Below are 25,719 nucleotides of genomic sequence, written 5' to 3'. Positions count from 1 at the left end.
ATGCACAGACATGCACAGGCACACTCATGCAATGGAAGGGAAATTTAACCTCTGCTTTAAACCCATCTGGTGCAGGACACACAGAGCAGTGATACACGTATTCCTTTCACACATGATTTAAAATGTGGATGAAACATAACATCCACATAAATGTGCTTAATTGACCAATCCCCATGATTCTGTTACTAATCCGATATTAGTTTTGGAATGTGTGGTTGTCAATCTAGCTGTCAGGATTTTAACTATTACAACATGTGTTGTTATGGTAGTTTTAAAGTAGAAAAAGTAAGTGGATCACTTTAACCCCTTGATTTCTCTGGTCTGTCTCACTTTACCCCTAAGCTTGTTCTCGTTCTCTGTCTTTAATAAGCATAGTAAGAATAGTAAAATCACTGCTCAGCCTATTGAACATTTAATATGGGGAGCTCCACTGCGACAACCTACTGAAACTAAAATGTTGATATTGTTACTATCAGTGTTTCATAACCCAGTTTGTGTGATCATCCTGCTGGTTTTTACGTTTCAAAGTTTGACCTCAGAGACTCATAAGTGTCTCTCTATTATCATTTTTGTCAGCGTGTCTGTCTGCTCTGTCCAGTGTGGGCTGTGCTGTGGTAGTGTCAGAGTGCATCTTACCTGAGGATGTGGCTCTGCAGCTGATCACTCTGCTGCTGTTCATCCTGAATCTGAAGCCTCATGGCCTCCTGTTCCTGCTCCGACTGCTGACTCAGGCCGTCCATCAGCCAATGCTCCCTCAAGGCTTTCTTCTATTAGTCAAACACACCAACACACAGGAACCTCCGTTTTTTATGCAAACATTATTGAGCATTGTATTAACATTTTAAAAGTTGTCTGTGTCCCAGGGACACCTACTTTGTCCCCCCTTCAGCCTAACCACCATTCTCTTTCCTCAAAAGGGACAGTTCACCCGAAAATGAAAATTAACTAATTTTTGACTCAGCACTATGCCAATGGTGGGTTGGGTGAAGTTTAATAGTCCACAAGAGTTCGAGTGAAACACTTCTGGAGTTTCAGGGGTAAACAGCATTGCAGCCAAATCAAATACAATTGTAGAAAATGGCGACCACTTCTTTAAATGTAAGTCAATGACAGGAAAAAACATAAATGCCTCAATATTGCTCCTGTGGTGTCATCCAACTATCCATAAACCCCGGAATTCATATTCAACCAGAAATTATGTAATTTACACCATGTTTTTTGCCTAAATATCCTGTTTATATTTGAAGAAGTGTTCCCCAGTTACAACAATTGTATTGGATTTGGCTGCTTCACTGTTTACTAAGTATACGGTAAATTAGGTTAGTCTAGGTATATAGCTCTCCAGATTGGACCATAATGGTATCACAAGTCTTATTACTGTCCACTATTTCAGATGAGAGACGATAAAAGCTGGAAATAAAAATGTTGCTTGTGACCTTTTCTGAGTTTTGTCTTTCAGGTATTTTCACTATCCTACCTTGTAAATGCATGTGGTCTAAACTGCAGTATCTGGATAGTTGTAATCGTTTTAGTTTTGCAGGTAACAATCATCACAATCGTTAATTGCTTAATGATTTTGTTGCAAAACTAAAACTTTTGTTTTCATTTAATTGCTATTATTATAATTATCATTTTATTGTTGATAAATTTTTATTTTGTATATACCCTTGGATGTTTCTAAAGTATTGTCTTATTTATTTTCTCAGCCGTTACATAATATCTACTAAAACACCATTACTTGATGAAGAGGTGTACACTTATCCTATGTTAACACACATACCCTGTGACTGATGGATTGAAAAAGGTATCTTTTAGTTGCAGGTAGCTCTACCGGGAATCAGGACCATGTCTTTTTTAAATCCCTTTCAGTCCAGTACTCTGAACCACGGCTTAGGTGTGGATTGGTAAAATTGTCTCTCATTTCACACAAGCTGCCTCAAAACTACCTCCGAATTGCCAAAACCACCAATATGAAAATGGGGATCCTGACAAAATCATAGAAACACCTTTCAGTCTGCAGCTTAATATATTTTTTCTTGTAATGTTCAAACTACTCTTCTTTTAATAAAAGGATTTCAGATGGTTGGAAATTTTAGTACATAAGCAGATGCTGTTGGCCAGAAAAGCTTGGCTTTAACAAAATTGCAGGTGAAAATATTAACACTATTATTTGGACTGGAGTCGAATAGCTGTAGGTAGAATAAGATCAATATTACCAGGTTATCTAAGGTTGTGTTTCTGCAGAGGGACTCCTGTTAACGTCTGTGGTATTCGGGTCTGGTCTTTTGTGTTTTTGAATAAATGAAAGCAAGTTTGCTGAGCTGTGATTCTGTTGAGGCAGTAAATGAAACCCTTATCCAAGTGTTCATCCTGGGGTCTTTATAGTCGGTGTTCTGTCTTTGAGGCACATTTCTACATCTGTGGTGTTCTTTATGATGTTAAATGGAATAAGATTGTAAAAAGTCAGACACATATTGTGAATTTTATTTTCACCTATTAGAAGCTCTCATTAAGTTACCTTTATATACTGGAGTTTTAATTTCTCCTCTTCGATCTCTCTCCTTTTCTTGGCAATGTCCTCCTGGATTCTCCTCTTGTCCTGAAGGGTTAAAATCAAAACACAGTGCACCAAGTGTAAAATGTACAGCATGGAAACTATTTCATGCGTTTTATTCTTGTGCTGACACTCCAACCTTGAGCTGACAGCTGGACACCAGCAGCCATAAATAGCTGAAAAGCAACACAACCTTCATGTCCTGACCCCATGTACCTGTTGTTTGTGTGTATGTGTGTGTTTGTGTGTGCGTGTCCATCTGTTCACTACAACCACTACCACTTTCCCTGTTAATGGTCACCTCCTGTGGGGGAGCTGATCCATTTTAAATGAAGTTAGTGTGTCCACTGGACGTTTAAAAATGGACATGTTTGTCCAGCCTGGATAACCACAGACAAACACACTACTTAATGGCTTTAATCAATCAGTCAGCATCAAAAGACAAGCCCTGTGTTTGTAGATGCCACACTCAGGAGTTCACTGTGGCTAAAATCAGCTCATGGATCCTGGATCAGTGTGGGCCTATAAGCCCCAGTGAAAGGGGATCTCCCTGATGACGTCTGCTAGTATTTATAGTCCATTCTCTGTCTGGGCTGGACTCACAGTCAGGCCAATGAAAACCATTTTATAAAGACAACTGGCTCCATGATAATTAACTGAGAGAGGACAACTGATCAAATGAGCCCCTGTTACTCATCAAGTTTCTATTCCAATTTCACTTATCAGATGGGAGGGATTTTAAAATAAGTCCCATTTGTCTACAAAGCCCCACCACCCACATCACATTCTCGAAACAAATATGAACAAGTTCCTTCTTAGAAATAAAATGTCCTCCTTTGTTTTTCGAAGTTGCTTATTTCAACTAGAAGATATTTGAAAAAAATGTCATTTGAAATACATTTCATGGGGGCGCCCTTAGCTCAGTTGGTAGGGCGTCCCCCCCATGGGCCTAGGCCAGCAGCGGACCCGGGTTCGATTCCAGCCCGCGGTCGTTTCTGCATGTCACTCCCCTCTCTGCCCCATTTCAACTCTGTCTCTCTCTGCACTATCAATAAAGCATAAAAATGCCAAAAATAATTCTAAAAAAAGAAATACATTTCATAAAACATCAAACATAATCCGCCATGTATTGACTTAAATCAAGTATGCTTTTTTGCCGGAAATAACTTGTAGTCAGGGACTGAGTAGGTAGGAAAACGATGGCATTCTTACCGGGAATGTGTAAAGTCATCATTAATTACAAAAAGTCCAACAGTAAGCCTAACACCTGTTTTGAGACATTTTGAATCCACTGTATATTCTGCATTGAGTAGTTGCACTGGTATAAAAGCTCAATATAATTCAATATTATAAACTGAATACTAGCTGTGCTGTGGAGCATTTGATTAAAATTTACTGACAATTCTGTGATAACTATTTTACACTTTTGCATCTCCACTAGAGTTTAAATTAATATGTGGTAAATTTAATTAATCAAAAGTTGTCTATGGAGCAGTAAAAATGTAGTTTATGAAAATGGTGCAAGTGCTGCATCCACTAGAGTTTCAGTTTCTCTCAGTTTTATTTTATGACTTTATTATTGTGCTCAGGGGCGCCACATGAGCCCCAGAATCCCCTCACCACTGTGTTTGGAATTCAGCTTTGCTCAGAGGTAATAATAAGGTGCTGCTGTGTGCTATTGTGGAATCAGCTGGGGTATCTTCTATCTAAGTTGTTAAGGTAGTAAATGTCGACTCTCGTAATTACACAGCAATGTTTCATCAAAGAACCATTAGTACTGTCTGAGATATTGGGTCACACACGCACGTACCCCAAACGCACACCAGACACACTGACACGCACACACGTTCGATGCTGTCCTGCCTCCCTGCTTGAAAACTAAAGGTTTTCTTCTGCAGCTCTGTCATCCTGCAACAACACACCCACACTTTTATATTTTAAGACTCAGATGTACGACACATGTACATACAATACACTCTTCCACAGCTCACAGTAGAGTAAGCGATAGAAAGTGCCCAGGTCAGTATCCAAAAAGTCTAATTTCATATTGGATAACTCTGCACCTCATGCTTTACATTCAGTACCAATGTTCTGTGGAATTTGTGTCTCCTTAATGTAGCAAAGCAGAAGGAAGGTTGGGTGATGAATGAAAAAAAGGAAAAAGAAGTTCTAAAAGATCCAGGTTCAATGGAGAGTGGGGATAAATATGGGTGTATTGGCCGACCATTTAAATAATATGCTCACAATTTGTCAAGTCTTAGATACTAAATTAATTCTAAAAGGCCCATATGTTGCCTTCACTTTCTACTGTTCGCTTGTTTCTCTTTTCCTTTCCTCTTTTCTCATTTCAGTTTTTTTAGATGTTTCATTGTAAATGTCATCTATATAAATACAGACCAAAAAAAACTACACCTGGTACTTCCACAGAGTTAATTTTTATTCTAGCTTGCCCTTGTTACTACCAGAGGCACAGGACTGGACCTTACCGTGATGGCCTGGAGCCTCTCCTTCAGCAGGTTGGCCTCGTCCATGTCAGCCTATAGAAAAAGACAGAAACAATGAATTAACTGGAAAGGAAGTAGGAGGACAAGGTATAAAACTCTCAAGTCAAGACCAAATTCTGCATCTTTCCTTATCAGAACCGCGTGTTAACACATCACAGATCCTATAACAACTCTATCACGCATTTAATCAATGTGAAGCCTGTGAAGACACACAACCCGAATATATTATTGTATCATACATATAGTCCAATGCTGGAGGAAAATATGAATTTTATTTGTTTTATTCTATTATCGTCTGAGTAAGAGAATTATAGAATTTGAATTTTTCAAATTTGTAATTACTTTGAAATATTGCTGTAAAGAGGTAAACTGTTTTATTATTTTAGATTACTGTTGCTGCTGTTATTATTATTAATTTTGTTATTATTGACACAAATCTATAATGTGACTGGAAGTCTAGTATAGTCAAGTCATATATGTATTATACAGTAAATGGTCAAATGAATACTGGGTCAAACAGTGTTTGTCTCTGTTACCAATGACTGCGGCACATCATGACACACAATATGTATTTTTGGAAATCATCTTTGAGAGCAGAAAGATAAGTATCATGTTTGTGTCAGATGTAAGTGACATGTTTGCTCCAGGCCTGAGTGATGGCTCCATGACTGGGGAATGTAACATGGCTATGCTGTGTTATAACTGAGACAGTATATCAGATGTGAACATGACTGCATCCTCACACAGGGATGATGAAAAGAGAGGACTAGGTTCAGGGAAAACTCAACAGGACACATCAAAATTCCTCCTCCTTAACTCTGATTAGATTAGATTAGATTCAACTTTATTGTCATTGCACAGTACAAGTACTTATACAACGAAATGCAGTTTTGCCACCTTTAAATCAGTACATTTTTTTAAAGTTCCCTTTAATCTTTTTCTTAAACACAATTGGTATGTTTGGACCAATGTGCAGTATAATGTCACATAAAAGGGTTCAATGATGTTTAACTTTACAACCTCAGTAAGTGAACATACATTCATTAAACAAGCAGCATTACATATATACCAAAGTATTTTTTTTAATTGTTTTAGTTTACTATAAACACATAGGTATGGTTGTACAGGACAACTATCAGCTCCTCAAAGCACCTCAATGGAGATCTATGATACCAAACCATCGTTATTCAGCTTCTGACTGTCCCAATTTCATTATGCTGTGTCTGATAGAGGTAACTGGAAATCCAGAAAGGATCTTTTGTTTTTGCTTAACTGACATTTATAATAATACAATAATACCAAGAACAATTAGAACAGGCCAGTTAACATAATTGAATGTCAAAAGCAGAGACAGTGTGTGAGTGTATGTTGCTTTTTTGATATAACAATAATAATTTGTCAACAGAATGCATTGGGAGTGACGTTAAAGAAAATATGATAAAATAATTGAAATAACATAATAATACTCGTTGTTAATAAGACATAACCAACAGCAAGGTTTAAGTGACTCAGGAGAGGTGTTACACCATTCCAAAGTTCACTGAGCATCAAGAAAACCTTCCTCCAACCTCATCACAAAAAGGAGTTTGTTGTGATTTAGTTGATCATACTGTTTATTTAAAAGAAAGGCAAGGTTCCCTAACTAGTTTATTCTAGTACAAATAGTGTCCACAACCTTATGCAAACATAGGCTTCTGTATTGTAAAGACAAGTATAAAGTATTGGAGGGAGAAATAGAGGATGCAGAAACAACTCAAGTGAGCTGCAGAGGAAGGGCTCTTCATGTTGTTGCATGAATCATATAACAGCTCCAGAATGTCATCAACATAAGACATCTGTGCCCATCCTGTCTTTCTTTTTAAATTGTTGTGCTTTGTCATGGTTCCAGAATTAACCCACCCGTTTAAAAAAATGGCAAACGATCACCACATCATAGTGAGGCCAAGTTTGAAAAGAGAAATCTACAAGGAAGTCTCTATTCCTGACAATCATCCGTCCCGTCACTGATCCAAATTGTAATCTGTTTTAACAGTGATGAAACATCCTCTAGTTCTGTTATCTTTCCTCGGATCCAACAAACACTTCTTTGATGCATTCAGGTACTATAAAAAGGTCATCACTTATAGGATCATTTTACAGGCACGGAACTGGTAAGCGGTCAGAGGTACATACTTTCAGAGATATCATGATCCTGAGTGATAAATAAGCAGGGACATGTTTATTTATGTATTGCTAGTGTTCACACTGCTAGTAGCACCTGGGCAGAGTACATTTTATCCTGTCCATGTACACTTCCGGTTGCTTCCTCAGTATATCAGGGGGGACACATGGTTTCATGTCCAGTTCAACTAAAAGTGGAGGTCATACTGACTCCATCAAATGTTTGACATCTTCAATAGCTCCTACTCGAGTTAGATTGAATGCATGAAAATGTAGCGATGTAACAATACAAGTCTGTCTCGCAGCAGTGGTATAATGTCCCTGTTGCCCATCCCCATGATGTGGATTTTGTTAATCCGGGTTATATCAAAGCTAATATGACTCCATTTTATAGTTTTACTGATACTGTCGACGGTTGCATTACAGGCCTTGCCTAAAGGCCCACACTGGAATTGTCAAGCCCTGATTTAGAATCTAAACAAAGGCAGCATTCCACCCACACAATATTTTGATGCATTAGTGAGGATAACAATCTAGCAACCTATACCACAACTTGCCACAATGGAATTACAGGCAAAAAAGGGTTAATGTATTCTAATGTTACAATATATTATTTCAGTTCATTAACTGACTATATGTTGAGAGCAAGAGAAAACTAAATAACTAGCAGGGTTTACAGTTTTAGAGAAGATGTCCTTAATAGTCCACACTGTAAGCTGAGAGGGAAGGGATCACATGCACTTTAGTCTGTTCTAAACACCATATTGTATGTGAGTAGGTGGATATATTTTTGTACATTCAATCCTCAGCTCTCTTATACACCCACACACACATATTACCTCAAACCCGCATTTCAGTCACACATGACAAACACAGGAATAGCTTTCGCACAGGGACATTTTACATTTGCTTAAGTATCAGAAAGTACTTCTCAGTTAAAGTTGTCATAAAATATGTAATTATTTCTTTGTATGATGAAATAAAATACTATAATAAAGACTATTCGGTTACAGCTACTCAACCATCAGTAATGTTCATGCTCAGAGTGAATACTGTGACATACTGAACCACCCACCCACCAGGCCCCAATGATCTTTTCATTCTCTCTCTCTCTCTCTCTCTCTCTCTCTCTCTCTCTCTCTCTCTCTCTCTCTCTCTCTCTCTCTCTCTCTCTCTCGGAGTGCATGGTGGGAGTGAGTGTGGTGAGTGAGCTTGAGAAAGTTTGGGTTAAACTGTGTCCGGCTGTGGACTGCTCGGTGGAGGAGGTCGGTCTGGCTGTAGGTGAGGTTTTGGGGCCTCACGTATGAACAGTGCTGTGGTTGTGTTTGTGGATACTGGAGAGGAGAGTGGTGATTCAGGGCTCCTTCACACCTGTGTTGTCCCTTGAAAAATGAACTATTAGAGAAAGAGCTGGCCAGACCCCATATAGAGTAAATCTCCAAACCTCAAACATGTCGTGTCTTTTAGGAGACACGTGTTCATGGTGCTAAAGAAGAGTGAGGAAGAGTTGAACCTGGTCTTTAGTTTTAAAATTGAGGAGTTCAACTACACAGTGCATGTAACATCAGGGAACATGAAATGTTTTGGCTGTGGGAAGAAGGGACACCTGATCCGCTTGTGCCCGGACAGAGCCGGTGGGGGCCAGTCGGCTGCCTCTGCATCGGGGCCTCCACCTGCCTTGGCCGTCGATGGTTCCGCTGCTCCTGCATCGGGGCCCCCGCCTGCCTTGGCGGGTGGTGACTCAGCTGCTCCGGCACCGGGGCCCCCTCCTGCCTTGGCTGTTGATGGTTCCGCTGCTCCTGCACCGGGGCCTCCGCCTGCCCTGGCTGCTGGTGTTTCCGCTGCTCCTGCGCCGGGGCCCCCGACTGCCCTGGCGGGGGGTGGCTCGGCTGCTCCTGCATCGGGCCCCTGCCTGATTTGGCGGGTGGTGGTTCCTCTGCTCCTGCATTGGGGCCCCTGCCGACCTTGGGGGGTGCTGGGGCCTCTATCCTGATGGAGCCGCGGGGTGACACACCAATTTCACGGGGGGAGGACAGTGAGGATGTCCATCAGGAGAACGAGGTCAGAAACACTCAAACAGACTCTAGAGTAGCAGAGACCGAGCTCTCTGATGAGTAGGATTTTTTGATGGAGGAAGAGTTTAAAAAACTGTCAGCCAAAAGAAAAAAAACAGAAAACAAGACAAAAAGTGAGCTAAAAAAGTTTCAAAGAAAAACCCACCGTGTTCTTCCTCTCAGTCAGAGGAACATTTAACAGAAACACAGGAGAACAGGCAGGTGGATGAAGAAGGTTTTTACACCTTCACCAGCATCCGGACCTTTTTACAACAGACTAAGGGCTCAAGACTGGTTAAAGTAGAGGACTTCTTCCCTAATTTGAAACTTTTCCTCCATTCAGTATGATACTCCGTGTTAGGATGAGGATGACCCGTGGTTCACAAAACAGGAGTTTTACCACCTGAAAAAAATAATGGCAAAAATCCGAGCCCAATTGGCCACTTGATGTTTAAACCCTGTCTGTTTTCCTCTGTCTGTTTTGACCCTTTACATTTTGGTCTAAAGAAACTCTCATCCTCAATACGTCTGCTGGCCAGGATACTGGCTGTGATGGTGGACTTTCTTCTGGGACCGTCTGCACTGGGTCCCACAGAGTGTGCTTTCATAAAGCTCCACCTCGTCCAAACACTCCTGTTTGGTCCTGGGGACCTGGTTTGGAGACCAGTAGCCCGTGCTATACTTGAGCGGTGTGGCCCTCACCTGGACTACGCTGCAGGTCTGGCCTCACTTTTGGGGGATCAGGTCAGTCAGGTGGTCAGCCTCCTGCTGAGAGGCTGGAACCAGTAGCTGATTCACCCTGGGCTTCAGTTGATCACTGTGATGGACTCATTCAGCCGGACACCAGTGATCCTCTTCCCGATGAAAACTTTGTTCCTGAGTTTAAATGGGGAAGTTCTTTGTTGAAGTAAAAAAAGAGCAGCTGGTTTTTGGTCATTTTTTGGGGTATTATTGTTTTTTCTTTTCGTAAAATTTTTTGATATGTTACTTGTTTGTTAGAACTAAACTGAGAAAATAAAAGTGACTTAAAAACTCTCTCTCTCTCTCTCTCTCTCTCTCTCTCTCTCTCTCTCTCTCTCTCTGTGTGTCATGGCGGCGTGTGCGTGGGGCTGAGAGCTGTGTGTGAGTGTGAAAGGTATTGTGGGTTTTAAGACTTACTTTGCCGAGCTTTATCACTTAGGTGTATGTTTTTTTGTTCGTCTTTAGTTGTATAGTTGTTTTTTTCTGTTTAGATTAGTTTGCTGAGTGAGTGTGTGTGTGAGTGTGTGTGCTAACAGGCAGCATGCCTGTGGCAGCGGCAGCAGACTTTGAAAGTCTGACCCGCCGGCATGCCATTAAACTGATCCCCGCAGTGGCATGCAGTGTGGCAGAGGCCGTGCTGGCTGTGGAAGAGGTGGTCGGCTGTGACTCGGTCAAGTCAGCCTCCTGGATGAATGGGGCTATCGTTATGTTTTTAGACAACACAGCGAAGGTGAGTGAGGTGGTGGAGACAGGAGTGGTGATCCACAACACTTTTAATCCTGTACTCCCACAGACAATACACCTGGAGCCATGCCAGAGACAATGTTTTATCCCTGGCTAGACTGGATCGACTCTATTGTTTTAAACACCATTTAAATATTTTTAAAAGGTGTTTTATTCAGCCTGTTTATTATTCTGCCGGTTTTACTGATCATTGTTTAGTCTCTTGCTCTGTTTTTATTAGAAATGTTCGTTTAAAGAGCGCCTATTGGCATTTTAACACAGCTCTTTTAAACGACCAGGCTTTTAGAAATGCTTTTAAGTTGTTTTGGTTTTCACACAGAGAGAGCAGGTCTGCTTTCAGTAGCATTCAGCAGTGGTGGGACATCGGAAAAATACAAATAAAACAACTTTGCCAGCAGTTCACTCGCAATGTAAGCAGAGATTTAACCCGGACAATGAGGGATCTGGAGAGACAGGTAGAAGAATTACAGTCTTTAGTAGCTTCTACAGGAAATCGAGGGCATTTAGACTCCCTCAAGACCAAACAGTCGGCTATAGCCAACCTGCTGAGGGTCTCAGCACAGGGAGCGCTGGTCAGGTCCCGGTTTATGAACAACTTGCAGATGGATGCCCCGTCCCAGTTCTTCTTTGGGTTGGAGCAGAAAAATGGACAAAGGAGGACCATTCACTGTTTACGAACGGGTAGAGGCTCTGAAGTCTCAGACTTGTCTGAGATCAGGAAGTGTGCTACCGGTTTCCATAGAGACCTCTTTAAGAGTGAGTGGTCAAGTATTCCAGATGTGTACAGCAGCTTTCTGGATGGTCTCCCTCAGGTAAGCAGGAGCAACAACTCTGAGCTAGCCACACAAATTACTAAGGAGGAGCTGCACAGAGCCACCATGAGCCTGCAGAGCGGCAAAGCTCCAGGGATAGACGGCCTTCCTGCTGATTTTTTTAAATCCTTCTGGGACATCTTGGGACAGGATCTGCTCGAGGTAGTCAACAACAGTTTACAGAATGGAAGGCTTCCTCTGAGCTGCAGGAGGGCCGTCATCACCCTGCTGCCAAACAAGTGAGACCTACAAGAGCTAAAGAACTGGAGGCCGGTCTCTCTGTTGTGCACGGATTACAAAATCCTGTCCAAAGCTCTGGCCCTCAGACTAAGGGAGGTGATGGCGTCCATCATCCACCCTGACCAGACTTACTGTGTGCCCGGCAGGCTCATAAGTGACAATGTCACTTTGATTCGAGACGTTTTGGACCTCTCCAGTTCATTGGCAATAGAGACTGGTCTTATTTCCATAGACAAGGAAAAGGCTTTTAACCGGGTTGAACACCAGTACTTATGGCAGACTCTGGCTGCTTTTGGGTTCAACCCAGGCTTTATAGCCATGATCTGGGTTTTCTATACAGACATTGCGAGTGTTCTTAAAATAAATGGTGGGCTGAGTGCTCCTTTTAACATTAAGAGAGGGGTGTGTTTCCCCCAGTGCATACTTGTGAACACACAAAAAAAAAGACATTGATCTGTTATTTGATACTGTGAATGACTTTGGTTTTATCTCTTCTGCAAAGGTGAACTGGGGGAAGAGCGAGGCTCTGATGGTTGGAGAGAAGCTGGGGGATCGGCTCAGGCTGCCTGGAGGTCTGGCCTGGAAGAAAGGAGGACTCCAATACCTCGGAGTCTTCCTGGTAGATGAGACCCACATCAAAAAAAATATGGACAATGTCCTAGAGAAGGTTAAAGGTCGATTGAGAAAATGGAAGTGGCTGTTGCCCAAGATGTCATACAGAGGCCGGACATTAATAATAAACAACTTGGTCTCATCTACCCTGTGGCACCGGCTGGCCTGTGTTGATCCTCCACCTTCTCTCCTAGCAAAGGTACAATGGGTTTTAATAGATTTCTTTTAGGGCAGGATGCACTGGATCCCACAGAGTGTCCTTTTCCTTCCTACAGAGGAGGGGGGGCAGGGCCTGGTCCATCTGGCCAGCAGGGGCGCTGCCTTCCGCTTTCAGTTCATACAGAGATTGCTGACCGGGCCAAGGGACGCTCTGTGGAGACCTCTGTCCTGGTGCATCCTGCAACATTTTAACAGCCTGGGTCTGGATTTTAGCCTGTTTTTAATGAGTGATAACAAGATAGTCTCACCATCTCTTCCTGGTTTTTATAAGAGTGTTTTTAAAGTCTGGAACCTTTTAAAAAAAGAGCGAAGGCTACAGGGGGACTCCTTGCACTGTACGGGACCATTCTGGATCCCCCCTGCTGGGCACAAGGCACCCTCTCCAGACTGCTGCAGGCTGCCGGGGTCTCTACGTTGGGCCAGGTTGTGGAGCTAGCCGGTCCTGAACTAGAAGACCCCACAGGGCTGGCCAACAAGCCAAGTACCCTCTCCATTGTCAGAACGGACAATGGAGAGGGTACTTGGCAACTGGAGGACTAGACTTGCAGATCAGGACATCTTGCTTTTAAACTCTTTTAAAGATGGGTCCATTTTCCCAATGCTGAGGACCCTTTCCCCACCACTTTCCTGGCAATGGATTTAAAGGATTATTCTGGACCTCTGGTGCAGCCTGCCCGCCCGGTCTCCCTGGAGAGAGTTTCCGGGAAGACTCTATACCAAATTTTGGTAAAAACACTAAACATTAAAAAACTGAGCGATCGGAGAGACACTCCTTGGAGGAGTTTTTTTGCCGGAGCCCAAGAAACCGGACCTCAGTGGAGGTCGCTGTACAAACCTTCACTGAGTAAGAGACATGGAGACCTCCAGTGGAGGTTGCTCCACGGCATCATCGCGGTGAACGCTTTTTTACCAATAATTAAGAGCACAGTGGAAGACAAATGCCCATTTTGTAATGTAAAAGAAACTCTCTTTCACTGTTTTTATGAGTGTCACCGCCTCTCTGATTTGTTTCTGTTTTTACAAGTTGTTTTTACCAGTTTTAAAGAGGTTTTTAACAAGCAGGGGTTTATTTATGGTTTTAAATACACTCGCAAACAAAAACATAAAAGCCAGCTTTTAAACTTTGTTTTAGGGCAGGCGAAGATGGCCGTGTATATAACCAGGAAGAGGAAGGTAGAGCAGGACGTCCACATTGAGCCGGTCCCTCTCTGTATCAACATGATTAAATCAAGAATATTGGTTGATTTTAGTTTTTATAAAGCAGCAGGTGACCTGGACTCTTTTAATGATCCGTGGTGTTTTCAAGATGTTTTATGTTCTGTGACAAATCGAGAACTTGTGTATGCTGATTATCTTGTGTGATTTTATTATTTATTTATTGCTAAATGTGTATTTTAAAATAACTTATTAGGTGTTTCAATGTGTAGTGTCAACAAATAGTAACTAATAAAGTTGTTTTCAAAATCAAAAAAATCTCTCTCTCTCTCTCTCACTCGTGAAGTGTCTGAAGAAAGGTTCACATTTTCACATTAAAACTCAAAATATCAAGTTATAGTCAAAATACTACATCAAATATATACCTGGAAAGGCATGGAGGTCCCAGAACAGAGCCATACTGCCAAATATAGCAAATACATCTATTGTATTATTAGTATTGTCATTATTTGCACAAATCTACAATATTATATAAAGCAAGTTTTTCATATTAAACGCTCCAACTCACTGACAATAGATTTTAGATCCCCATTAAAACGAGAAACAACCGCATTAGTCATTTATAGTGCATCAACACAACCTGTTAACTGACAAAAACCTCTCCTGTACTTGTTGCTGAGGTAGAGCTATGGAAGTCTGTCAGTCAAAGGAAAGGAAAAGGATATTATTTTACTACCATCAGTTGTTTTCTTGTGGCACTGACGTAGATCATATGCTCACATTAACAATAAAATAAATCATATTTAAACTGTCAGACGTAGAAGTGTTGTCAGATAGAATGTAAAATAAATTTCTGTCTTGTCTCAGTCACACTATGGTGATCGCTGGAACGAAATTTAAAAAGTTTATAAAGCTATAAGGCAACAGGGGACAGACACACTTTCACATTGTGTATTTGTGTTAAGGTCGGCCACTTACTGATTAGAAACTGATCCTTTCTGTCTCATAATTCTCTCATGTGTCACTGTTGTTTCCACTGTCTGCACCAACTCTTTAGGTATTCATCAAGCCCTTAAGTATGACACACATTCTCCACTGAAACACGTTATACTTACTGTGGATATCACTTCATAGCAACATAATTCTCTCAAACGATTTTCGATGGATTTGCAACAGTTGCTTGGTTTTTTGGACTGCACTTACAGAAAATGTCCTCTGGTAAAAATCCCCAAATCCTTTTTAGGCCATTAGACCATTAAGACTCCAGACACACATTCTGTTCAACCAAGTCAAAGCTTTGTAAACATTATACCACAGCATCCCTTGTGGGGTTTATGGGTAATTAATCTGCACAGTACCCTGCAATCAATCATTTAGTCCTTCTTATCTAAAAAAAACTGCAAACAAGCTGCTTGTGTCATAGAATTTGCTCACAGCATGACCCTGAACTTGTTTGTGAGGACTACTAGTCTAAAGTAGATTCAAGAAAAATGTTTTTTTCACATGATCAGTCAAAATTAAGGACATTTATGAAATAGGCAGTGGTTAACAATTGTGTGAGTTTCTAAATAATAATACATATCAAGACTTTCAGTCTGGGTTCAGAGCCATCACAGCACAGACACAGCCTTAGCAAAAGTCACTAATGACCTTCTAATAGCTTCAGATCAGGGGATTGTTTCTGTCCTCGTTCTGTTAGATCTCAGTGCAGCATAAACACAATTGACCATCACATTTTATTACAAAGACCTAAACAGTTAATTAACTATAATGGAACCGCCCTTAATTGGTTTAAATCTTATTTAAACCCAATTTAAATTTAAATATTGCTCCCAATTCGTGCAAATTAATGATGAGTCATCTGTGCACACCAAAGTTAACCATGGTGTTCAACAGGGCTCTGTGCTCGGCCCAATTTTATTCTCATTATATATGCTTTCACTAGGAAACATTATCAGGACACACTCGGTAAACTTCCACTGCTATGCGCATGAAACCCAGTTATACTTCTCATTAAAACCTGAACAAAGTAATCAATTAACTAAACTTCGAGCATGTCTCAAGGACATTAAAACCTGGATGTCCCGCAATTTTCTCTTATTAAACTCAGATAAAACAGAGGTTTTAATACTTGGCCCTACTTTCCTTACTCTTGCTGAGGGTTAAGGACAGAGGATGTCTCACCATGTTAAAGCCCTATGAGGCAAATTTTAATTTGTGAATATGGGCTATACATATTAAATTTGATTGATTGATTGATTATCCCATTATATCACTAACTCCACTGTCTGAAGAAAACAAAACAGAACTGATTTATGAACCATACTTTTTCGCCTGCTGCCGCATTCTACCACTCCTCTATTATTTAACGTCCAATTATTATATAACGTTGTTTTGCTATTATCAGCATTACAGTCATTTCTAATATTCTTACTGTTGCTGCCATAACTGATGTTGATATGTTTAATGCATTATTGTTGTCATTATCACAACCAGTCTTTGATTCAATTCGGCACTTACACAACTGTTCCTACCATTTTCTTCCCCCTGACCGTACAATGCAAACGATCATGAGATAATGCATGCTGTGATTCGGTGCGACATAAATCAAACTGAATTTAATTGAATTGAACATGATCTGAAGAGTGATAGAAAGCCTTTGCTACACATGTGCTACATTTAAATTATCTCATTGGTAAAACCTATACCTAGATTTGAGAGACAAAAGTAAGACAGAAGGAAAAGAGACTGCTGACTGTCATAGTGCTGGTGAGCTCGTCCACCTGTTGACACTACGGAGGCCTGATCCAGCACTGCTGAAAATAGAGATGCTGCCTGGCTTGACTGTCGACTAGCCTGACACTGTGTGCATGAGAGTCAGCAGCAGGTGACGCATGGTCCCTGAAAGAGACCTGATGGTGGGAAAAAAAAACTAAACACCTGTCATGTGGCAAACCCAAGGGGTCACACATGCACAGCTTGAGTATATAAAGCCACCTGTGAAGTAAAGTCAAACAACTAGATTAACACAATCCTGATGTGTCTGGGGTGTGTTCTTGGCCAAATCATCAACTTAAAGAGAGAAAGAGACAAGCAAAGCCCAAATCGAGAAATGTGTTGACAATAATAAGAATGGGCATATGCTAATAAAGGACAAGGCCAAGAGAGCTGTTGCACATCTGTTGATGTTACTACAGCACAAGTGTTTGAAAGTTATTTCCTTGCTGTAGTAGGTGAAAGGACAGTCACTAGCACAACCTCCACAGACTGATTGAGCAGTTTGCCCAAAAAAATCTTGGCTTACTCCCTTTCACTTTTCACCGCTCCCATTGAAGAGCGGCCTCATATCACATTCAGCAGGTGGCTGAGGTTGCCAATGGTGATGATGTCACCTGTGAGTAGCCAATTACCTACATTTAGAGAATACATTTTATACATTGAGTTTATATAGTAAAATATAATGACATTACTGAATATAAGTTAGTCAGAGAGATTTGTACATGATGAACGGAGGCTTATTTTAAAATTCTAGGACTGACTAAGAAGATTTAAAAAATGCAGTAATGGTTTTAACATTCCAAAACAAAAATGTATTTTGAAGGGTTCTAGTCTTTCCTCAAAACTCAAAAACAGCTGTCCGACGTGCGGCGCGAACACGCTGGACAACCAACCAGGAGGAGTTCAACAGCAATCTCCAGGAGGAGAAGATGAAGAAGAACCTTCTCCAAGAAGAGCTGAAAAATCTCGAAGCTTCTCATCACGAGGTCTGCCAAAGTCATACAACCACCCAGGAGAAGTTCGACACTGAACTCCAGGAGGAGAAGAAGATGAAAACATTCTCCAAGAAGAGCTGGAGAAACTCAAAGCTTCTCATCACGAGGTCTGCCAAAGTCATACAACCAACCAGCCGAAGTTGAAAACCGAGCTCCAGGAGGAGAAGATTAAGAAGAACCTTCTCCAAGAACAGCTGGAGAAGTTCAAAGCTTCTTATCTCTAGGTCTGTCAAAGACATGAAAACAACCAGGAGAAGTTGAAAACTGACCTCCAGGAGGAAAAGAAGAAGAACAACGATTTCCAAGAAGAGCTGAAAAATCTCAAAGCTTCTCATCACGAGTGGTATAATTCCCAGACAAATTAGTTAGAACAATTATCAGGGAAACTAGAAAGGAAGTTCAAAACTAATAGAATAGAATAAAAACAACACCAGGTTTCTCTTCAGCACTGTAGCCAGGCTGACAGAGTCAACCTACACCGAACCCAGTATTCCTCGATCCCTAAATAGCAATATCTTTATGACAATTTTCAATGATAAAATTCTAACTATTAGAAATAAAATCAACCATCTCCTGCCCTCAATTGGCACTTATACCCCCCCATCAACACAGATCTCAGAAATGGCTGAGAATCCTTCCCATTACTTAGACAGCTTCTCTCTGATCACCCGTGATCAGTTTACCAAAATAATCTCAGGTTCTAAACCAACAACCTGTATCTTAGATTCCATTCCTACAAAATTACTTATAAAAATTCTGCCCCTTATGGAAAGTTTGTTACTTAACACAATCAATCTGTGATTATCATCAGGTTATGTACCACAGTCTTTTAAAATAGCTGTTATAAAACCCCTACTCAAAAAAACCACCCCTAGGCCCATTCATTAACATGAATGGAACCACCCTTAACTGGTTTAAATCTTGTTTTTCTGATCACTCCTAATTCGTGCAAATTAATGATGAGTCATCTGTGTGCACCAAAGTTAACCATGGTGTTCCACAGGGCTCTGTGCTCGGCCCAATTTTATTCTCATTATATATGCTTCAACTAGGAAACATTATCAGGACACAGTCGGTAAACTTCCACTGCTATGAGCATGAACCCCAGTTATACTTCTCATTAAAACCTGAACAAAGTAATCAACAACTCATGATTTATCCTAATAAGTGGCAGTGGACAATGACTGCTGACTAAAGTGGCATCTGATCAGGATGGTGGATCATGATCCTGGTGGTTGCTGACCATAGACTATGATTGCAGCTGAACTGCTTGACATATATTATTGAAGTTATCCTTCAAGATATTTACCCTCATCAATGCTGCTAAAAACTTTAATCTTGATGATGTTTTCCTACACGTGGCATCTATATTGCACTTCTGCCCGTCCTTGGACAGGGATGCCTCACATGTGGCGCTCTCTGAGGTTTTTACATATTTTTACCCTGTAAAAGGGTTTTTAGTAGTTTTTCCTTACTCTTGCTGAGGGTTAAGCACAGAGGATGTCACACCCTGTTAAAGCCCTATGAGACGAATTGTGATTTGTGAACATGGGCTATACAAATACAATTTTATTGATTGATATTACAAAAGCAACCTGTTGAAAATGCTTCTGTTAAAGCATAAAAGTTGAGGAGTGTTATGAGTGTGTGTTCTATGTCTGATTATAGAATGTGGCCCTGACTGAACAAAGCTCAAACAGGCTTTTTACTGACCATGAGACTGGTGCTTTAGCTGTGGGTGCCACACACAAACTTTGACGAGCTACACAATGTGACACTAATGTTTTAAATGTTTTCAAAAGTACGCTGCATGCCATTCTATGCCTGTCATATGAGTGATGCATCATTTAGTTACAATCGTTGCCCTGCATACTGTGAATGTCACAGTGCCATGAGAATCACATGTCATTTGGATGAGTCACTCCCTTCTGTCATCAAGCCCATAGGTTTTGAAGGTGCGATGTGTTTTTTGCATTGTTTGGACTGGGTTTCTAAATCCAATTTAACAGTAACATGGTTCATAATTCCAGTTTAACAGCAACATAAAGCGATTTTTCAAACTGCCTTGGACCCTAGTCTTTACATTGTGACGAACTTCAGGCTTATTCCCAGCAAGTTCTATGATATAAAGAAACCGAGGAACCATATGGGTGAGTGCTCACATACAATTTTTACTCTTTCTTTGTTCACAGTCTCGGAAGATCTAATAAACAGCTTTTAACAGGACTGTATCATGTGTATCTGCTGTGAAAGTAAAGTGACCCCAGGTCCAACCCTTCAGTGGAGATTAGCAGCCGTTGTACATTTAACGCCTTCCTCATTGGCCGCACTGCTGTGACATATTCGTCTGCCCATGGAGTTTGGATTAAATCCCTTCAGGTCTTTCTGTCAGTGGTCTGGCCATAATCCATTCTAGACCTCAGCTCCAGTGACATGACCCTAATACCTCCCTGTCTGTCTGGCCACTCAGCCAAGGTTCTCCTGATGTCTAATCCCTGCTCCTACGCCCTTAATCTGATCTCTGATGGATTAATAGCTCACAAACCAACAAGAGATGCCTTCATTAGACCGCAGCATGGTGTGATAAACATCAATTTATCAAGGCTGATATTGGCCTTTGTAACACCACTGATTCAGTTGCATCTACTTAATGACTTCAAATGACAAACAGTATCACCACCTCTAACTTGACTTCCTGCAGCCCCATAACCAGCTGTCTTGATTCAGATAATTCTGTTGAATTCTTGAGGCACAGTGGATTTTATCCAACACAAATGGATCTGCACTTGTAAATTGATTTCTATCTCCTTTTTTTAATTTTAATGATGGGAGCAGAACAAGCTGTTTGCATAATTCTTTGATTCATGTACAATAAAAAATGATTTGCTGATTCAGTTGATGTGGCTTATATAATTATTTAGCTTTTGTCTGCTGTATTTTAAACAGACAAATACAGCAGAAACAGCAATATTATTATTCACAGTTATACGTTCACAAATGACATTAAATATTTGTATCATTTGAAGCTTCTCCAGTGGTCCTCTGTAGAGTGGCTGCACGGCTTGTCCCTTCTGGGTTACTGTAATGTAGAATCTGACACCAAAGCACTGGCAATGATTTAGGTATAAATCAGAAAATGCTACATTTGCTAAAACTAAAGTTGGAAAGTCATTAATGAAACATGCGAGTGATGATCCACTAAATGTGTGACATCTCACACTAGAATACTAACTCCTAACAGATCATTCTGATATGTGTAGTATTTCATAGGGACACTTCAAAGCACCTAGTGTTATTTTCATGTGATTTAATATAGGTAAACACATTTGACAGCCATACGTAATGGGACTCCACTGGAGTGTGGCACTTGTCAAATCAGATGGTGCAGTTTCAAAACATTTGTGAACTGATGCTTTCAGATAGCTGCAGGGGCGTAAACTTCCTGCTTTAAACATGATAAATGTTCAGTAATTTTTACGCAGATTTAAAATCCTCTCTTGGCTGCGGAGAAATTCTGTCTTAGCTTTGCATTAGCTCAGTTTATGTAGTTTGAACAGACCAGGATCTGAGATTTCAGTTTGACACATTTTTCACTATAATGCAAACAACTTTTTTGTGCTGCCTCATCTGAAAGAGCCTTCCCCCAGCTTGGGCCTCTCCTTTTACCATTGCAACATGTGTTCTGTGTTTGGAACTTTTCAGATGGGCAAAGCGGATTTCATTGTCAGGAAACTACCGGATAGTATTGGATTAGAAAAGATTGATGAAATCACAAAATTTAAAGGAAAACTGTTTGGCATAGAGTTAAACTGGTTAATTGGAGGTAAAAAAAAAAATTCCAAATAAGAAGCCCACATTAAACTCACTGGACATATTGGTTGGTTGTTCAACGTAAAAAATGTCTGTTCCTTGTAACTCTTATTTTGGCAACAAGCATTCTTTTTTTGTGAGTTTGTTTCCACTTCCGCTGCCATATTTCTTACTGCCATATGTTATTACTACCTTAATTATGACCCCTAACCCGCTTTAAATTCACTTTACATTTTTATGAAAATACTCTTTATGCCTTTATAAAAAGTGCAGATGACAGAGCTGGAATCAGGATGGGTTAATAACTCTTTCTCTGTCCAAAATTAAAGAACTGTTTACTGGTGATTGCTAAGACATAGTTCCAACAATGGACACCCATAAAACCATAAAGGTTTCAATCAATAGCCCATGCAGACGACACCACCATCCTGGGTCTCATCTCCAACAACAACGAGACCGCCTACAGAGATGAGGTCAGAGGCTTGGAGACATGGTGCCAAGAGAACAACCTGTCTCTCAATGTTTGAAAGACCAAGGAGATAATCATGGACTTCAGGAAGCTGCAGAGGGGGGGGGGGGGGGGGGGGGGGGGGGTCACGGCCCGTTACACATTGACGGAGCTGTAGTGGAGAGAGTCTCCGAATTCAAGTTCCTCGGTGTGTTCATCACGGATGACCTGACCTGGTCCAAACAAGCGGACTCTGTGGTGAAAACTTCACAAAAGCGTTTATACTTCATGAGGAGACTCAAGAAGTTTGGCATGGCTGCAAAAACATTAACAAACTTCTACAGGTGCACCATTGAGAGCATCCTCTCAAGCTGCACTACTTCCTGGTTTGGTAGCTGCTCCGCTGCAGATCGAAAGGCCCTGCAGAGGGTGGTGAAGACAGCGGAGCGCATCATCGGCTGCAATCTCCCTTCCGTGCAACTCATCTACAACACAAGATGTCTGAGAAAAGCATGGAAGATCATCAAGGACCACAGCCATCCAGGCTGTGGACTTCTCACACTGTTGCCTTCTGGCAGACGTTACCGGAGCATCCGAGCACGGACTACCAGACTTACAAACAGCTTCTACCCCCAGGCCATCATGCTTCTGAACAATCAACATTGACCCCATTAAACAGTCACCATGGACATTCTGCCCCCACACTCATACAAATACACTTACTCCACATATATTCATCTTATTTAATATTCCCCACTTCTTCACCCTGTAAACTGCTGCTTCATTTGGACTTTTATCTGCCTATGTAATACCTATATCCCTATTATTTGATTTAATTTAATATTACCCAGTCCTTCACCGTGTAAACTGCTACTTCATTTGACTTTGACTTGACTATGTTATATGTATACATATATTCATGTTCATATTATTTAATTTAATATTCCATTCACCCTGTAAACTACTGCTTTACTTGACTACATTATATGTTACGATGTGATGTTATATGTTATGTTAGATAGCTGTTGTTTTTTTTCTATCCTCTGAATAGTCACCATGTACATTCTGCTCCCGAATCATACAAATACACTTACTTCACATATACTTATCTTATTTAATATTCCCCACTTCTTCACCCTGAAAACTGTTGCTTCATTTGAATTTATTTGACTATGTTATATGTTATACATATCTTCATATTATTTTATTTAATATTCCCCACTCCTTCACCATGTAAACTGCTGCTTCATTTAACTTTGACTTTAATTTGACTATGTTATATGTTATACATATATTCATATTACTTAATTTAATATTCACTTGACTGTGTTATATGTTATATGTTACAATGTTATGTTATATGTTATGTTACATAGTATGTTATTTTTTTGTCATTTTGTAAAGTCGCCTACTGCATAGATGTTTGCCTGCCATGTCATAAGAATTTCACTGCTCCGATGACGCTGTCATTGGTGCATGAGACAATAAACTTTGATTTGATTTGATTTTGATTTGATATGGGTTTCATTTTTATATTTTTGTTTGCTTGCTGACTAATTAAACAAACAAACACAAACAAGGTATACAGTATTAATTAGTGAGCCATAGGGGAGTTGGTAGGTGTATTGCTGAACTGTAGATAGGTCATGCTAACTGTGCAACAGTATATCTCACTCTAATATTCTCACCCTTATACAAACATATTCCTCAACATTTTGTACTGCTCTGTTACCTAAAAGGAAATCTTTGTCTCAACCCTCTGGTACAAACATTTAATCATTTATCATGTGTTTACTATATAAAGGGAACAGCAGTGTGATTTCTGCTAATGATATATGTGTGAAAATAATCTTTCTACTTCACTAGCGTCTTCCTCTGCAGCATTGGCCACATGTGCTGAAGTGTTGATCTGACTTGGATGAGTGGGAAGGAAAGGGCACAGGGTGACTGGTTCTCTTCTGGTAGAGCAGAACAACAGCATGTATGTGTGTGTGTGTGTGTGTGTGTGTGTGTGTGTGTGTGTGTGTGTGTGTGTGTGTGTGTGTGTGTGTGTGTGTGTGTGTGTGTGTGTGTGTGTTGTTCATACATTAATCACACCCACAAGCCATACATGCATTTTTAGAGTCAGCTTGGTAATCATGCTTTGTGTTCTAAATGTCATTTCTGAAGCTGCTCTTTCCGTCTATGTGTCCATCTGTGAGTACAAGGACTTTTTAGTTTGAGCCAGACCCCTGCTGGGATACTGCAAACGGCCGACAGCTTAGCGGTATTAAAAGATTATAGAATCAAGAGACCCTCGCTCATTTCAGCTCCTTACCAATGACAAACCGTTACCCCTGGATAACTATCTAATGGTAGATAGTAACAGCCAAGAGTAGACAAAGGAGCAAAACCTCACAGCTTCAAATAGATGCTTGAAATTACTGTGGCAGAGTTAAACAGAAACAGTGATAGAGAGATCAACTCACCGGGAGTGTGTGCAGTGTGTGTCCTAGAGCAGGTTATTGTAGATGGTGTGAGGCAAGGTACAGCTCACTCTCACAGTGTTTCTCACATTACTGAGCTGCGGGTTGTGTCGGGAGATTGTGTAGGGTGAGTGAGTCTCTCTCTCTCTCTCTCTCTCTCTCTCTCTCTCTCTCTCTCTCTCTCTCTCACTGAGCCCAACCATTTGCCTGAAATAACTGCCGAACATTGCTCCACAAAAATGCACACACACACACACACACACACACACACACACACACACACACACAAACTAACACACACATACACACACACATTTTAATGAGGGTTTATTTTCCTTGGATGAGAGACTTTCTCGGATGTAAGACATCCATGAATGTTTGTTTTTTAAGGAGCATCTCTGTGCTCCCACAGTGACATCCATTTGCCAAGCTCTGTTTGTCCAACAAATGTTTGCCAAGCATTGTACCACCAATCTATTTATAGCAGTATTTTTTCTGTAAAACTTAATTTTGATTGATTGTAGATTCTACACCTCACCTATAGTGTACGTTCCTCTGAGAATATACCAATATACAATTAAATGTAAATACATGTAAAAGGGTAATTCACTGCTTAGGAGATGGCCTAATAAAACGTGTGAACCTATGCTGTAGAAAGGTGGGGGGAAATCGAGCAGGCCTCTCTCCTAGACAGAGATGGTGGGGCTTTACTATGAAGCTGGTTTAACCTACTCTGAACTAGGTAAGTAGAGAGGAAACAGTGTGAAGATTTTGTATCACTAATATAGTGACCAACATTTTCAAGGTTATCAGTATCAATATATTCATTATAAATAGAAATTAGACAACTTCCTTTACATTAAGTGCAGACGTCAACCCATTTTTTATGTATGGCCAGAGATGACAAATTATTTGTAACTATTTGTATTATTTTGAGGATAGTTTCCACATCAATTCATTAAGGTTTGTGTGGTGCATTACTCAGCACTGGTCAATAAGCAACCCTGCTCCTCTGCTCTTTGTTTGTTATTCTATTTTATTTTATACTATTTCTATTTAATTGTTTGGGGTTGTAATTACTTGAGCATTGCTAGAAGAGAGCCTGCGACTCAAGCATTTCACTGCCAGCAACTGCTTCATCTTGAATGTTGAATCTTGAATCTTTTCTAATCACGTAGAACTGATCTTACACACCAACTGACACTGTCATGGTGATCTGTTTAGTTTGGTGTTCTTGTTTTATTTTATAGTTCTGATATTCCTCATGTGTCTTATTTAAGTTAACTTTCTGCCTTTGTGTTTCCCTTCCTTAGTTTCACCTGCTTGTCCTGTACCACCTGTTGCTAGTTTGACATTAGTGCAGATTGGATTTCAGTCAACTTCACTTCGTCTGCATTTCTACCTTTTGTCTCTGCCTGCTTCCTGATC

The 25,719-nt window shown here is 40.6% G+C and overlaps 1 protein-coding gene across 2 annotated transcripts in view; it reads right to left on the bottom strand.

Moving 5' to 3' along the window:
• Positions 1-24,378, bottom strand: part of palmdb (palmdelphin b) — a 52,194-nt gene extending 27,816 nt beyond the window's left edge. Inside the window, exons 1-4 of one of the 2 annotated variants that reach the window (XM_062379966.1) lie at positions 24,295-24,378; positions 5,041-5,091; positions 2,519-2,599; positions 637-767 (exon numbers count right to left, since the gene is read on the bottom strand). In XM_062379966.1, coding sequence (XP_062235950.1) covers positions 637-767; positions 2,519-2,599; positions 5,041-5,085 — 257 coding nt within the window. In that variant the 5' untranslated portion in view covers positions 5,086-5,091; positions 24,295-24,378. The remainder of the gene's footprint in view (positions 1-636; positions 768-2,518; positions 2,600-5,040; positions 5,092-24,294) is intronic. The other variant, XM_062379968.1, reaches the window with a different exon arrangement.
• Positions 24,379-25,719: the final 1,341 nt, after the last annotated feature.

The sequence above is a fragment of the Platichthys flesus genome, chromosome 21 (assembly GCF_949316205.1).
Source record: "Platichthys flesus chromosome 21, fPlaFle2.1, whole genome shotgun sequence".
Lineage (NCBI taxonomy): Eukaryota > Metazoa > Chordata > Actinopteri > Pleuronectiformes > Pleuronectidae > Platichthys > Platichthys flesus.
This window is presented reverse-complemented; position numbering and strand designations above follow the sequence as displayed.